Source organism: Amblyomma americanum, chromosome 3 (genome assembly GCF_052857255.1).
Source record: "Amblyomma americanum isolate KBUSLIRL-KWMA chromosome 3, ASM5285725v1, whole genome shotgun sequence".
In the NCBI taxonomy this organism is placed as follows: domain Eukaryota; kingdom Metazoa; phylum Arthropoda; class Arachnida; order Ixodida; family Ixodidae; genus Amblyomma; species Amblyomma americanum.
The window spans coordinates 155656298-155673232 of record NC_135499.1 but is presented as its reverse complement, the minus strand read 5'-3'; the positions used below and the strand labels follow the sequence as shown (position 1 = coordinate 155673232).

Below are 16935 nucleotides of genomic sequence, written 5' to 3'. Positions count from 1 at the left end.
CTAAGTAACTTTGCAGAGTAAAAGTCGAATGTTAGGCCCCAAATTATTATAAATAAGTGCAAAGTGTTGTTCAACAGTCTTCGAAGAAGCAGCAGTTTATGGCAGGCAGTGAAGAATTATAATGCGGAAAGCGAATACATCTATTTGGGGCACATGTGACCGCAGATCCGGACCACTATCGTGAAATAACTGTTCGAGTAAGAAACAACAGGGAGGGGGGCTCACAGATGATTAATAAATGCTTACCAGTATCCGTCACAAAGTATGCACACAACAGTTGTATCTTGCCACTGTTCACGTATGAGGCCGAAACTGTGCAGCTAACAAAAACGCTTGAAATTCTCAAGGATAGCGCAGCTAGGTGCTGCTGCATAATAAGTATTAAATTCAACGTAAAGCGGTGATATACGATATAAAAAGATGGCAATATTTTTGCACCATTAGCATTTAGCTCATTCCTGAGTTTGGCGCCGTCGTAAGCTATATAGCATCGCGTATTTCCATACCATCAAGGATGCAGCGCATCAACTGCTGGTTTTGTCCTCTGGCTGGTCTGAAAGGTCTTTAAGCGGTGTTTCGTAGTCCTAAGCCCCCCATGATGCAACCTGTACACAAATAAACAGACACCGCGACGGGAAAGTAAAATATTTGCTTGTTGCGTCGATTGCTCGTTAACATACTCAGCAATTCTCGACAACTACATATTTGAGCTTGAAATCATTCATGAACGCAATTTTTTCATATAATGTAAGATTTTACCATAACAATATATATGTATCCACATATGATCTCCGACGGCTGTCTTCTTTTTGTTTTTATTCACATTTTTGCTAACGTCAAAAGCGTTCCTCATTTGTTTTCTATGGCAGCCTTAACTGCTCGATGCGATCGATGGAAACAATTTAAAGGAAAGGTTTTGCTACTGATCAGAATAATTGACCATTGTCTTCAATATTACCTTGAAAGTGTCTTACAATTTTCAAATTTTCAATATTTTTGCTCCAGAAAGCTGTACTTGGGTAACGAAACAGACGAGCAAAATTGGTTTGTAATGAGTGCCTTACACAGGGATTTCGGCTCTATAGCACATCAGATCGCAACCTAAAATGCAACGCACCGCCGGGAGAAAGTAAAATATGGTTTCCATGGTGAAAAAAATGAGACGATTACAGGTGTTGAAGTAAAAAAAAAATGTGCCTCCAATCCACGCTTTGAAGGTGGTTGGATAGCGAAACTAAAACGACACCCCAATGCGACGTCACTTGAAAACTCACACACGTGGCTCTACAGAGAGTGAAGCCACAGACAAGTGTAATGTACTAGAGCTCTATGGTCTATGCCTGATTTCAAAGGAGATGTAATAATAATAATATTAAGTTTTGGGGGAAAGGAAATGCGAAAAGGCGCATTATCTGTCTCATATATCGTCGGACACCTGAACCGCGCCGTAAAGGCGTGAGGGATAAAGGAGGGAGTGAAAGATGGAAGAAAGAGGTGCCGTGGTGGAGGGCTCTGGAATAATTTCGACCACCTGGGGATCTTTAACGTGCACTGGCATCGCACAGCACACGGGCGCCTTAGCGTTTTTCGTCCATAAAAACGCAGCCGCCGCGGTTGGGTGTGAACCGGCTGCTTGCATTCAGTTTTTAGCCTGGCGTTTTGTGCTTCCTTCAACGACTTCGGCACTAGCTTCCTGCATGAGCTGTTTGCACCTCTAAGAAATTCATTGAGAGCGCCACATCTTCTGAGCTCCTTCCAGAGTTTTGCGCCATCCGCAGCGCTGACTCTAGCAGCGCACGCATAAGCTGTGCGCTGGTACCCACACGGTGTGTTTTTTTTTTTGAGCGCCGTGGGCGGTCGCTCTCTCGGTGAACTTTGAAGCGCCTCGAGACGCTACTGTGGCCTGCTGCTACAGTGCATATTATGAGGTGAGAAAGCCTACCAAATTATATGGAAGGGTAATGGTGCCCAAGGTGACCCGAATCTGGGTTCATCGAGCCAAACATCGAAGAGAAGCCGACTAGCTAATACGAGAACAGAATAAAAAAATTGGCAGTGGCTTAGCTCGGCCATGCCAGATATATGTAGCGAAAGCTAAGGCATAGCTTGGTTACCCTTGGTTAATCTCGACTGCAAGTCCAGGATCGTCTGGTTGTCTGGCTAGTGGTTGCCACGTGATTCGTCACGCGGTTGGTCACATGGTGCTGTGCGACAAAGGTGCGAATGCGATCACGACGAAACTGCGAGTTCGTAGCCCAAGTAGCTTTCGCAACAAAATTAATTTGTCTCACACCACACGTAAAGCTCGAGCATTCGAATCACACTCTAGTAACTGTCTTTTAGTTTTTTATTCAGTTTTTCTGAGTGCATCTTTCATTTCATAGACGACGTCTTGGCATCTTTCATGCTTCTTCAGACACCCATGGCATCCAGATATTATTATTGTTCTCGGGGAATCCCCTTGGATCAGGATCGTTGCTGACAGCTGGGACAGTGGTCTCGTTGTAAAGACTCAGCTTCTTCAGCATTGAAGAAAGGACCTGAAGGTAAGGAACGGAAAAGGAAACTGTTAGAGATTCTTTCACGTGTACGTCACTGTAACAATCTTTATTCATCAATCCAAGGGACGTTCCTTGTCTGCCTAATCAAAAGGATGCTTTTATATTGTGCTGATTCCCCTCATTGGTGCAGGAGAAATTTTTGAATAAGTTCATTTTTCTTTCGTTACTTCAACAGCTGCTTTGGTGCACCTGCTTTTTTAACAGCCTCCAGCCCTTGATTTCGGTGACACAGCGTATCTAATTGTTCTTTATTGGCTTAGGAACCGGTATAATGTGAGCATTATCAAACTGGTCGTGGGATGCTTTTTGCCCTTTCCGCCTTTGGTTGTTGACTGAAGCCGCGTTCGCTCTTGATTATTCACTAAGGCATAGCTATAACTTGAGTGCAATACCGCTTCAGGGAGACACAAGGCGTGGGGTGCGCAAAAATTGATTGGGATTGCTCTAGTATGCAAGCTCCGGTGTCTTCCGCGACCAGTGGGAACCGAATGGAGTCAACGTCAATTACCTTGCAATATGTCTGCAACATGTTGTCATGTAGGTTATTAAGCGCCAATGTCTGCGCCCAATCTTTCATTCAGCCTTTATGTAATACTGCCAGCAACCTACTGGAAGCGAAGAAGGAAGTGGTACATAATGCGGCGACTGCCTTTCATCCGGAAACAAACACAAGTGTACAAAACAACGTAAAATTAACAAGTGCGAAAAAAAGGGTATTTAAGAAAAACAATCCTACCAATAGCCTCAGGACATGGACCTTATTAATCACCTATTTTTATTTCGTCGACAGCACGAGAAATAAATATCCACTTAAAGAAAACCAACGGCGCGTAATTAGTAGAGCGACGGCAAGCCGTGCGCAAAAACGAACATGTGCTGACCGCTCACAACGCCACGGTGGTTCAGGGGGTAGCGCTCTGGGCTATTGCGCCGGAGTTCCCGGGTTAGAACCCGGCCGCGGCGGCTGCGTTTCGATGAAGATGAAACGCTGAAAGGCGTCCGTTTGCTGTGAGATGTCAGTGCAGATTAAAGACCCAGAGGTGTTCGAAATTATTCCGGAGTTCCCCCCCCCCCCCCCCAAGGGCACCTCTTTCTTATTTTCTTCTTTCACTTCCTCTTTTATCTCTTCCCTTACGTCGCGATTCGGGTGTCCACCGAGATACGTGAGACAGTTACTGCAAAATTTACTTCCCTCAGAAACCAACTTTAAATTCCTGTTGCTGCTTTGTGCTCGCTTAAACTCACTGAATAGGTGGCTGTAATTTTAAAGCACTTGATGCACCAACTGCAGGGGTAAAACGCACGGGCCGTCCTAGGTGTAATCGAAAAAGCTGATCTTTAGACACAACTGAGAAGCGTTACCGGAGTTTGTGTGCCGTTGCATTATGAATCCATAAAGTCCGGAGCAGATGGAAGCGGGCAAACAGCGCAAACGCCGATGCCATGAAAAGGGCTCTATGATCAGATGGTCGGGCTAGTGAAATGAAATACTGTCGCTCTCAAGTTATAGTCATCGGAACTCGGTGGGCTCGCGAGTTTTTCGCCACTGAAAAAGCACTGTGTTAGCTAGTTGCAGAGCTTGAATCTTCAACTCAATTCCGGTACTTTGAATGACTCAATGTTCATAAGCTATTGGATCTACTATCATTGCTCTTTCCCAAACAAGCTGCTGTTTATTTGAGTGAACACTGCACTGGACTCCTAATTTTTTTCAGTAATAAGCTACCTTTCCCGCTCTTTTCTCACACATTTAATAATGCTTTGAGGCACTTTATCAACTTCTCTACCATAGTCAGAGTAACTCGTACCCCTTTGACCGTTTCTCGAAGGCACCTGTCATAGAATCTTGTTTACTTCGCATAGGATTTCCGACTGTCCCTAAGAGGTGAACGCTTGTTATCAGAGATGCCAATTTCATAATTCTGGTTTCACGACGTATGCGGTGCGCGGAAAACGCCATATTCTCACCGAGAAACTTTCATTGGCCAGGTTATGCAGCTCACACGGGTCTTCCGCCAGGTTGAAAAGATAGTACGGCTGGCCGGCGGCAAAGTTCGAAGTTGCTGTAGCCCCACCACTGCTTCCACAATTTACGGTCGCTATGCGCCTCCAGTTCTCTTCGCCGCCTTGCTCGAAGAGGCGCTGGTCCCCGTAGAAACGCCGCAGCACGGCCGCCGTCCTGCTTCGGCTTTGTAACTCATCCAGATCGTCTCGGGGGCGGTTCCTCCCTACAACCTACGGGGAAGTGTTTGGGAGGAGTTACTACGCCTTCTAAATGTGGTCAGACCGAGCGTTAAGTTAACTAAACACGGTTTTGAAATAAAAAGTGAAATATCTTCGGCGTTCCGAAATTTGTCCTTTACAGCCACATGTCGCGTATCCACCAGATACTGATTCCACGCTGTTAGGTTATTTGGTATGAAGCTGAAATGCAAAGTTTCCTGTAAATTTTTTTCACGTAGCCAGCGATTTCTGGCGAAGACGTTTGGCCACTCTGTGTGAAAGAAAAGCAAGCGCAAATATGCGCCCGTGATTTGATGTTCAATGATATTTGTTTCTTTCGGATGTTCCAGACTCCGGAGGCAGTTTATATGAAGTTTTACCTTGCACAATAGAAGACATGTATGCGATCACAGGTAAAACTGTCATGGAACTGGTGATGCGGAAAACAAGAATAATTTGCGTGAAGTAGCACGCGAACAATGAAAAACGAATTCTTTTCGTTAGAACGCGAAGTATTCTATCACTAATGCCAGTAAAACAATGCTCATTATAAACCATCCACTTTTAACCTCTTTGTGTCAAGCCGATCGACAACGCGGAATATTCACCAGCCTTGCGTCAACATGGGCAAATGAAGCGCTAATGAATATTTATTCCATTCCGGTCGCGGCCCTGCATTCTCCACACTTTTCAGGGTCGAACAGTATGCAAACTTGCGAAGCAGTTGGTTGCATCCGTCCGCCCCCGTTTCCTGATGTATTGATCGGTCAAGCATTACTCACGCGATGAATACGCTTTATTGTAGCGTGCGACGACACTTTCTTAGTGGAAACTGAAGTACGCCACTGAAACAACCTTCTGCGCTTTTCGAAGAAAAGCCAGTTGATCTATCTGAATTAATTCTATTGATTTGTCATACTGATATTGTCATACTATTGATATTGTCATACTGAATGCCGTTCAATGGGGCCTACTCAGGAGTAGCAAGTGCGGTTCATGCTTAGAAATGCTTGAAACAAACACCGTTCTCAGCTATGCGGTGGTGGCCTAGGGGTCTCAGGGATAAGACTAGCGAGCTACTTGTATCGCGCCAGCATGAGTTCGAATCCATCTCAGGCCGCGTCAGTTTTCGGTCAATTTCATAGCGATTTCGAAAGTATGCGCCACCTTCTGGCGAGAAGGGGAGTTAGCAGCATTTCTGTCGAAAGTAAAAGCGTTCCCGTGATGCATTATTTGCTCGAATGAGGTCTTCTTCTGTCGACCTGAACCTGCAGTCTGTCAGAAAAAGTTGCGCGAGTGTGGGAAGTCTCACTTATCGATTGAGTGGGTTACATAGATTGCACGTACCCAAACTTAGAATCAGGTTTCATACTTGAAATTACACACCTTTAAAGGGTTATTTACTCGCTGGTATGCGAAACCCGGCACGTTAATCCTGCCCGTGAGCATCTGGCTGCCTCGATCAGGCTATCGCAGCTGAAAAACTACTAAGGACAAAAGACATTGGAAACCTGACTGCGGTTGTCCCAGGGGTCTCCGTAACTTCCTATCACCAACTTGTAATCGCCGTGACGAAGGGCAGCGTATCTTTTCTCGCGGTCGATGTCGTGGAGCAGCTCTTTGCGCGAAGATGCCACGCCCTCGGACAGCGCGTGCCACATGTCCACGCCGTCAAGTGGTCCAAGTGCTTGGACATCTCCTCCTGCAGCAAAAGACAAGGAAAAGCGAATACTTTTCTTCTTGGTAACGGAGTACGAGCTTTATTTAGTTATGAAATCTCGATAATTAGCAAGAAGCTGCATTCACGCAAATCACGTGCTATGACGTCTTCCTTACTAAGGGCTATGGAGAGGACACGCATTTAAATATTTGTACCGTAAATTTGTTACAGCAGTTTTGCAGCATTTTTTTTTTTTAGAGAGAAGGCCAGACGAACTGCTCCCAGGACTTGGGAGCCCTTTGATCATACCTGTGGCGAGACGCTTACATGAATGGTGCATCGAAATTCGACGCAATGACTGGGCAATTTTGTGCACGATAGCTGATTTTCACGTCTCTTTCGCCATTCGGGTGCACCTATGCAAGCTATTTCAAACACTAGTCGCTGAAGGCCGCCTATTGCTGGCTGCTTGGCTGATAGTCGACACCACCACTGGCAGTGGACCTGTACGAAGATTTATTATAGCGATAGCAGTATCTTGCGGTAGCACAGCATCGTATTAAGAATAACTTGTCCCAGAATGGATTCGCGTCGGGACTGTGAGCTAGAACTGGCAGGGGGTACAGCCTAAGAAGCACTGGAACCTGCCCTTACAAGGAACTGTACATTGAGTACCGCCGGTACTATGGTGCATCCGTTTTCGCATCTTGCCGGCTACGGAGAACAGCGTGGGCAGCCAATCGGAGATGTGCATCAGTTGGGACGAGACCCTGGGGCTGTTCTTTAGCAGCGGGCTCCATACAAAGGCAGCGCAGCGGATCCCGCCTTCCCAGAGCGTCAGCTTGGACCCGCGCAATGGCCAGTTGAATCCAGAGTTTGGACGTGGCTCTCCGGAGCCATATGGATGCCCGCCGTTGTCTGAGCTGAACACCAGCACTGTGTCCTCAAGCATGCCAGTTTCATGGAGCGCTTCAAACAACGCCCCAACCGACTGGTCCAGGGCATCTACCATACCTTCGGAGCGAGACCAGAAAATTAGTGTTGTTGAGCAGTTTATCCAAAAAAAATAAGCGACCTGCAAGTGTTTGGCAAAATATGCGATATTTCGACTTTGCCACAACAATTAGATACTGAAAGGTTGTTTGTTGGTACACAAATAAGTTCGTTGTCGAAGAAGGATGGTGCAAAGCCATTAGCATATTAATTAATATATAAGGCGAATCAAAGAAACTTACGGCGCTTTAACTACTTTCATTACGAAAATCAGGGCGGCCAATTTTTGGCGAGCGCTAGACAAAAATAATCTCCTCAACTTTAATTTCGCTTGAATTTTAAAGCTGTTCTGAATCAAAATAACCCATTACTAGCTTAAACGTAACCTGCATTATTAAGCGAGAATAGGAGCAAAATACCGTAAGTGGCTGCATAGGAAGATGATGATTGGATGCACACAAAGTTTCGCGCACTCCGGAAGGAAAAGCAAATTTTTTTCCTGCTGCTCTCAAAGCAGAATATCACTTTTACCGTGGTAGAAGCCTATTAGAGAGGAAATTCCAGGTCTTAAGTTTCACCTAACGGCTATTTTTACCTGTTAACTTTGAAATAAATATGCTTTATTTATTTTGATTGTCTTTTTTTCTATTTGGAACTTCTTTCTTTTCTTTGTGTTATCGCGTTTTGTGTCTTGTGCACATATTTCTGTCAAACGTGCCAATATACGTACGCGTTCATATAGCATCAGGTATAAATTTTTCTTTGTGTTGATCAACCAGCCCAATTACAAAATATTAATTTCTTTGCATGGTACGTACTCACCTGCGTAGATGGTTCTCTTCGGATCTCCTTTGTACGAGAACTTGGCAACGTTTTCTTCTGGAGCCTGCAGCACGTGTGGCTCGCAGGCGCTATGGGTGGCTTGGTGGGCCATTAGCAAGAACAGGGGCTGTAATGAACGTTGGTGGCAAGAGTGTTTACAAACGCCCACTGAGAAAAGCACTTCCGCTGCGATTGCGGCAGGGGCGTTATGGACAGACGATTTCCTGTAATAAAAACTCCAGCACATAATGTTTTTTTTTTTCAGGTGCGAAGTTGGCGTGGTGGCAGTTCATTCCGTGCCGCCCTCGCTTCACGAGTGCACTGAAAGCTCATAGGGAGTTCAGGAACTCCCCATAGGGTACAACGTATTAAAATGTGGTGGTCTAATTGGGTAAAGACCCTGAGGTTGGTAGGCTGTCATGCCACCACTGGTATACAGGGGAGGTGTTGAGAGGTGCTCAAAACACAAATATTGCGGGTAAGGGAAAGTTCCGGTTTAGTTCCCAACTCATAGACGGCGCCACCCTGTGTTAATATCCGTGACCTGGCCACAAGAAACACCCATTAAGAGAAGGATATTTCCTTAGTTTCGCAACTGGAATGACCGAGGAGCCCTGGTTATGTCTACGTGAGCAGAATTAACTTTCTTTAGCAAGTAAATGCACATATTTGCTGATATGACATACTACAGTTCTTACGGCGATGGTGATGCCGTTGGTCTTCGTAATCAGTTTGTCAGACAGCTTTCAATGGTTTTTTCCCAACGCGCAGTTGCGCTGTGCACTCCTCAATAAATGTTCAGCACTAGCACCTATTGAATATCTCTAGGTTGCGTGAAGTTAAAGCCTTCGTTAATATCTCCATACTTGCTCTGATGCTCGGGACTTCATCTTTGTAAGGTAAATAGGTCTATTTCTTTTGTTTACTTGCATTTAAAGTTAGCCTGAATGTTTCGCCTCGATACGTGCATTTTCTGGAACGCTACATATACAAACTTCAGTACCAAAGCAGGATCTCTTACCTTTGATGTATTTCTGCCCTTTATGACAGATACTGCCTGCTCAGTGAGCCGTGTTGTGGTATAGTTTCCGTCTTCCATCCCGAGAGGTTGAGTATTGTACCAAAAGTCGAGTCCCCTATGCCCCTTCTGCGAGTAGAAAGGAATCCTTATGGACGACCGAGCCATGCATGAAATCGTTGCTAGTAGTGAAGTCAGATAATTGGAAGTCAGTTACTTCAAACACATCGCGTGGCGAGACGGAGTAGGAAAGCTAGAAGACGCAGCGTGTAAATGCGCTAAAAATTTGGTGAATGCGAAGAATATAATCTAGCCACCGGTCTTCCTGTGATCTTCACTTCTGCAAAGCAAATCATTTGCAAAGTCGTCAACGTATAAGTGTTGCCTTAATCATTCCTTATAAGCACTGACGCAGTAATCAGAGGTAATAAATATAAGAATAAAAATTCACAGTAGATTTTTACGCGCCTACGTGACCTATCTGTCGTTTATTGTTTGAAATAAAGAAGATTAAACAAAACCTTCACTGTTCACTCAAGGTATGTACTGGCTAGGAGTCTCGTATTCTTTACAGTGCGTGTGAAGCGCAATCTCAACTAACTAGTCATATTGTCTTAGCTTACACTCTGATGTTTGGTTGGTTGGTTTGGTTTATTTCGGGTTAACGTACCAAAGCGATTCAGGCTATGAGGGACGCCGTAGTGAAGGGCTCCGGAAATTTCGACCACTTGGAGTTCATTGACATGCGCTGGCATCGTGCAGTGCGTGGGCCTCTAAAATTTCGCCTCCATCGAAATTCGACCGCCGCAGCCGGGATCGAACCAGCGTCTTTCTGGTCAGCAGCCGAGCACCATAACCATTGAGCCACCGCGGCGGTTTTACATTGTGATGCATCGGGGCGTGCTGAAGAACCATACAAGGGACTCCTTTTTTTGCCTTTTGGACTGCTGTCTTCATTGTCGAACGAATAAAACCAGAGGAGACACTGATTGAATTTATTTGGAGGCTGTTTTTTGTTTCTGTCCTGGGAAAGGTCACCATGCAATTATTGGGACTTGATTAAGAGGGGGCCGGGCTTGTCAAGCCGTAATTAGCAAACTTGTACCCTGCCCCGCTTTTTCTACTTAAGAGAGAAAATAAAATTGGATTTGATTTCATTTGAACATCTGTTCTGCGCCTATGACATTATCTATGCGCATAATGACTATGCGCATAATCGAACGTTGTTGCACAATTCTGAATGCATTGAGACCCGTAGCATAAAGTATGTGGGTGCGTCGCACAGAAACAACTCTTGTACTTCCAGCTGCATGCCTTCTTGCTTACATTCATGTAAATAAAGTGGCTTCAGAAATATATTCTGATCAAGAGTGAGTCAATTTATCAGGTATGAGTACAATATGCCAAATAAATGGTGTCGAACTGCGGTTAAAATACTAACCGATTCCAAGATGTGGTCATAATAATCGTTGAATCCGTTATGGTAGCCGAAAAAGCTGTCGAATCCTCGTCTTGTGGGCGTGTAACTTATGCTTTTGTAGCCCAGGTGCCACTGCGAAGACAAGAATCACGAGAAAAACCTCATTGATTGTACAGTGCGGGAGAAAGGTCTGTGGACCACGTGCGCCATAAACGAAGCCGATGGCTTCATTAACCACAGAGTGCACGTCACAATTGTTGAGGGTGAACAGATGTGAAAAACTTTCACCTCCACAAACTTGGTGACCACCCGGCTAATAAAAATAGAGCTATTAGCTTCGTTTACGAAGCCCGTGGTTCAGAGACTTTTGTCCCCGACTGTACTTGCTGAGCCGACTCTGATCGCTCTTGCTACGTTTGCGCGGAATACGAGTTCGACGCTTTGAACAAACCGTTAAGATATCACTGACGCAGCTCGCAATATAACATACTATACAAATTGAATTAATCGAAATTTCTTTATAGTTCTTTCGAGTTTGGTAAACAATAAAGGGGCACAATTTAGATACAGTAGCTTCCTCAGTTAGGTTACGATGCAGCGCCGTGGTTGTACCTGAAAAAGAAGCGCGGTTCATCCTAATAGAAATATTATTTTTCCTCGTAGTGAGGAGCACGCCCATGTCATAGCCGTTTGACGGCCTTGCACATGCCTTTTCATTGCAGCACCGCGTTGATGACCTTGCAGCATTATCATGATTCTAAGCAAGTGAATCGCTGGCGCTCGTCGCAGTAAGACTGATGTGGGCGATGGCCTTCCCAATCATTGTGGCTTTGGGTAGCCAAACTGCTCCAATTTAGAGCATATGACACGTTAAGCGACATGATAATTTTTAACTGTCACGATGTTTACGTTAAACAGAAAAATAAAGGACCACAATAAAGTTGCTTTGAAGGAAACAACGGCGATATTAATCTCTTAGCATACCTCACAACTTTTAAAATTAAAATTTTGTGGTAAATTTGAGGAGAAAACTGACAGGTATTTTGTATTTGTTAGTAGTCAATCATGCGCATGTAAAAAAAATTCTGACTTCGACAAGACGATTGTCTACAGGCGTTGATTAGTCAAATCATCGTAGGGGGCTTTGTTGGTTTTTTGAAGGGGTGAAATGTTTAGCTGAAAGAGTATCTATATGGCCTTTACAAGAGCAGAGATTCACAAAATCTGCCATATTGCTGAGGGCATCTACTATATGACAGAAAGCTGCAATCCTCGCATGCGACAGCTTGATAGCTTTGCTCGGTGGGCCACTTATAAAGACTAGTTATTCAATTTGGTTTTTCTTTGTTTCTTGCTTAGAATGCTCGCTTTATTCGAAATTTCTATGGCATTGATTGTGTCCACTTGTAATGAGTGGGCTGTCTACGTATAAGCCTGTATCGGCTAGATCTCAACGGTATACTCGCCATGCGAACTAAGCAGCGTCATATATTTCAAAGAGCGCTACTCACTGCCGCTTTCATTTTGAAATTGTCATCAAAATCGTGAAACTTATGTCTCAGATGGAAAATTACTACAGTAACTGAAGTGCACATGGCAACAGAGAAAGCTTGCAAAGTTTGAAAGTAGTCGCTAAACTAACTGTCTTCGCACCACTCATGTGTTAAGCGGTGCCGACAGGTCGAATTTTATGTTATGTACGAATAGTTTTCAGCAAAATGTTTCAGGTTGGCCGACAGTAGCAGGGAGTATGTGTGGTAAGGAAATGCGGACCATAGTAAGCGTAAAAAAGAAACCATAGAAAAGCCGAGCTGACAGAGTTTGAAGTAGATCATAGGTTCACCCATAACTTTTTAAGCTAAAAGTGCCTATACAAGATTCATCTCCAACTTACGATTACAACGGCATTATACCGGCCGTTTAGTAGCTTTTCGAAACAAGGAGCATTCAGACGACCTCTAGCAAGCCCACCATCGGAAAACAATTCGAGAGAGGTGACAAGGTTTTACCGATTCCATGTGCGAATTGAAAGTTTAGCCTGCTAAACTTAATAAACGGTGGCTCCCTTTGTATCTGAAGAATTCCGGTTGAATATTTGGCCATTATTTTGCGCTGTGCCTAATCTTATTATCGGAGATAAACGTTGCAATGTAACATGTATCTCCTGTTTTGTTGACCTAGATTTCTTTGCAATTAGTCTCAGCATGACATGCTAGAAAATTGACTTCACGCATGCGAAGACCGGTGCGTGGCATTCATATCTTGAGCAGTCTGTGCTAAGGCGGTAAGTTGGCGGCTCTCGAGTAGAGGTGTGCGCCGAGGCATCGGCTCGCCGCCGCCGGCTGCCCGGGCTGCGCCGCCGCCGCCGCCGCCGCCGCCGCCGCTGACGTTTTCACTCGGCGCGATGGCGCGCTCTTTAAGTATAAATAGATTTTTCCCGCTAATCTAGCTGCGTTTGAGATGTGGTTTCGTCTTGTTTAATTCTTTTTCTTGTCTGAGGCATATAATCATGTCAAGGAATCAACATATCAAGTGTACGTGTTCCAATGAATGAACACAAAACAAACAAAAGAAACCCTGCTCTCCGCTCGTCTGCGCATGCGTATCGTCACCGGACAACGCGACGTGGCATTCCGAAACTACTTAAAATGCGCAACATGAAGAAACAACGGTTTCGGAACGCCGAAATCAAGTCTTGAGGGTCGCGGCCACTGTGGCTGCGGGTGGAATCAGCAATATGTCACAAAACTGCAGTAACGCACCGTAACATATCTTGGCCAGAAAAATGTTCACCTGCTGCTGCAAAAAAAGTATTTTTTTTTATTTCGTGAAAAGACCCTTATAAGAACAGTTACCTTAAACAAATGGTGATTGATATTCAGAACAAGTGATTTCACAAACTGTCCAGACTGAAATGTTTGTGTTATAGCATCTACTGATTGGTTGACAGGTAAAGGGCTGAAGCAAGCAAAAGTTGGTCATAGAACAGGTCTGCTTCTTTTTATTTAAAGAACAATGCATAACCACAAACACATTTAGAACAAGTGGTAGTACGATTAAGATATCGAGTGTCGCGTGCGTCGGTACAGTATTAACAATTCTAGACGAATTCACTGATTCCGCGCAATTGAAAATTACCAATATAACAGAAGGATAGCAAACAAGAAAACAATTGCGACTACGACACAGAAAACAAGAAATATTCTGCACGTTCGTGAGCAAGAAATATAACACAATCAACATACGCGCTTGTGATATTTGCCTAATTTTTTTTAAATGTGGTGATAAAAAACAAAAGATTTACAGATCATTTTGCATTTCTCTCACCCTCAAACCCCTCTGTAATGTGTTCTGAGCCCTTAGTACGAAAAGCTCTAAAATTTCAACCAGTTTACCAAAGAAGGCTGCAGCGAAATAGCTTCTTAAATTTGTGGTTTAGCTTTTCACGCCGCCGGTGTCGAAAAATGGCCTTGCGCCGCCGCAGACGCAGCCGCTGCCGACAAGAAACGACCGCCACGCCGCCGCCGTTCGAAACCGACACGGCGCACACCTGTACTCTCTAGTACATCTAAGCGGTACTTGAGTTTACCTTTCCTACGAGATGAGTTTCGTATCCGAGGTTCTTGAAATGTTGCGGCATAATCTTGAAGTCAAGGGCTAAGCCGCCTTCTGGTGCACCAACCAAGGCGTCGTGAAGGCCTGCATTTATAACAAGAAGGAAGGTCTCAAATGTTAGTCAAAGCTTCTGTATCCTTGAATGTTTCAGTGATTCTTTGAATAGTTCTTTGCTACGGATACAAGAAACAAGCCTCGGCTCGTGTCTGTAATTCTCCACGCTTAGTACTACTGCCCAAGGACCCCGTTAAAATGAAAAACCACAAGTTATTCGTTAAAGGACCGATATTAATTGTGTGGACCACACAGTTCTCATAGTTTTTGGGCAGAAGAGCGACTCCTTTTCCTGTCTTCTTAGCGTCCTTCCATTAAGTCGGAGTACATTTTTACGCTATTACATATGGCGATGCCTTTATCTTACGGGCTGCAGTTTAAACCTGGCGCGAAGAAATCAGACCACATTGGATTCTGGCTACCGCAGAGCACGCGCCGCGCCTGTTTTTGCGAAAGCACATAGCAAGGCCGCTATGGTAAATAACGCTGCACGTTTGCGGCGCGCCAGCCGCTGAAAAAGGGCAAAAATATTTTTCAAGAACACTCGAAGGCGCCCGCGCTAGCAAGCGTGTCTCAGCGCACGGGCCTGGCCTTCTACTCTCTGCGACCTTGGAGAAGCGGCGTGTACCGAAAGATGGTTCAACACGGTTGGATCCCTGCCGAGAGGACAAAGGTAAAGACGCGGGTTATAGCGTGCCGCGCCGCGTACTCTCTCTCTGAGCACTGCCGCGCCCATCTAGAAATTTCGGGCGTGCTATATATAAGTGCATGTCGTGTGGAGTTATGAGTATTCTAGGTGAGGCTTAGCTGAGTGAAGTGACTGGCCACTGCTTTCGGGAAGGCGTTAAGTGCGAGCCTTGAGCTCAAGTGTTACTTTGTGTCAGCTTCGGTCGCTGAGTAGTAAGTTTTGTGTCAACTTTGGCAGCTGATCAAAACTGCTATCAGTTTTGGTTATATGTGTTTATTAAGCATAAGCATAAAAGCCCCATTGGGGCTAAAATTAGCGGATGCATAGAAAATGACTAATCTGGGTTCCGACGGCACCATGAACCCGTCGGGGCTTTAATTAATAGAACACTTCCGCTTCGCTGGCGTAACTTCTGGCTCACTTTCGGTTCTCTGACGTCACCGCGATATGTGACATCATGCTCGCTTAGTCATGACCAGTCATGATGCGACACGCTTGTGATGATCACCGAACAAGTGGCGTTAATGATGTCCTGATATGTAACGTAATCAGCTCTGACACGAGAGAGCGGCACTGCCAAATGGCCTGGCGAGCTGCTTAGGCTATCGCATAAAAGGCCGGTGGTGCCAAATGCTTGCCACTGCGAAGAGCGGGAACACCAAACAATGTTTATGTCCATTGCTGTAAAAAAAGTTGGTTTCAAAGCGACAGCGTTGCAGGGGTCTCTTACCAGTTCCGCGCTGTCTGTGCTACTCCGTGCCAGGCTGATTGGTCGGCGTGAAGTGACGTCATGTGTGACGTCACTGCAACGTGCCATGCTGAGTGGTTCGACCACAGTGACCTCATGAGTGACAGCATAGTGATGTCACGCATATTCTAAGAATGAGCAAGACAGATAGTAATGAACAAACAGAACTATATTGGTCAACGCAAGCATCTGTTGCTTGTATTTAGCGTTACACCATGTGGTAAACATCCTATGAGTTTTTTTCTTAAAACGAAGATGCGTCGCTGCAAAGAAATCCTAATACATGTTGTAGTTTTTAGGCTAGAAGATACCAAGTAGAGAAACTAATGTTTAATTAACCTGAACTTAAAAGCATGACAAGCACCGCTGGGAACTTACAGAAAAAAATCAGGCGATGCGAACGTTGACACGTGTGGGCGGGAAGTGTATGATAGCGAGTTGACAGGTGAAGTTACCTGTAGTACGAGCATTTGTATTTGTCACCATCATCAGCCTGAAAACTTCCCCTGCAGGACGGAGATCTCTCCACCTGACCTCCAGTCAACCTTGTCTGGTGTAAGCTGCTACTACCTTATCCCCGAAAACTTTATCCTATCCACCCAGCTGTCTCTCAGCTGGCACCTCCTATGTTCGCGTTCTCATGGAATTCATTCCGTCACTTTAATATACCGTCAGCTGTCTTTTCACCGCATGACAAGCGCTACCCACGGTATTTACGAGCTCCCATTTGCTCATCGCACGAAAAAGAAGATTGCAGCAGTACATTCAAATTTTCTATGTGCCGGAGCGGTGGCAGGATAATTTGTGGATCTGCCACGCAAGCTCTGGTCACGGGGTTCAATTTCGCGCGCCGCCGAATGCTCAGCGGTTTTTTCATACGTAATACCTTCCTCTTGGCCTCATTCGTCGCTCTTCAGAGTGAAATGGAAGGTAAAGCTTGTCTTTCACCCTTGTCACGCTACACGGTGTACGCCAAATGCCTTATTCGTGGCTCTCGGTCAAGGTGCCCATTCACCATTAAAATCAAAACATGATCATCAGGGAACTGCAGTTTTCTCGTAAGCAATCACCACTATTCTTTGCGCAAGCTTTGTCCGGACGGAGTAGTTTTTGTTATTAGCAACGAAGGCACC

General features: G+C 45.0%; 1 protein-coding gene across 1 annotated transcript in view; it reads right to left on the bottom strand.

Annotated features, from left to right (window-relative positions):
• Positions 1-2402: 2402 nt before the first annotated feature.
• The window catches only part of LOC144124190 (arylsulfatase B-like), a 48054-nt gene continuing 33521 nt past the window's right edge, over positions 2403-16935 (bottom strand). Inside the window, exons 4-11 of the mRNA XM_077656841.1 lie at positions 14287-14396; positions 10719-10829; positions 9281-9406; positions 8260-8386; positions 7156-7458; positions 6296-6486; positions 4530-4796; positions 2403-2540 (exon numbers count right to left, since the gene is read on the bottom strand). Of these exons, the coding sequence (XP_077512967.1) occupies positions 2403-2540; positions 4530-4796; positions 6296-6486; positions 7156-7458; positions 8260-8386; positions 9281-9406; positions 10719-10829; positions 14287-14396 (1373 nt within the window). The remainder of the gene's footprint in view (positions 2541-4529; positions 4797-6295; positions 6487-7155; positions 7459-8259; positions 8387-9280; positions 9407-10718; positions 10830-14286; positions 14397-16935) is intronic.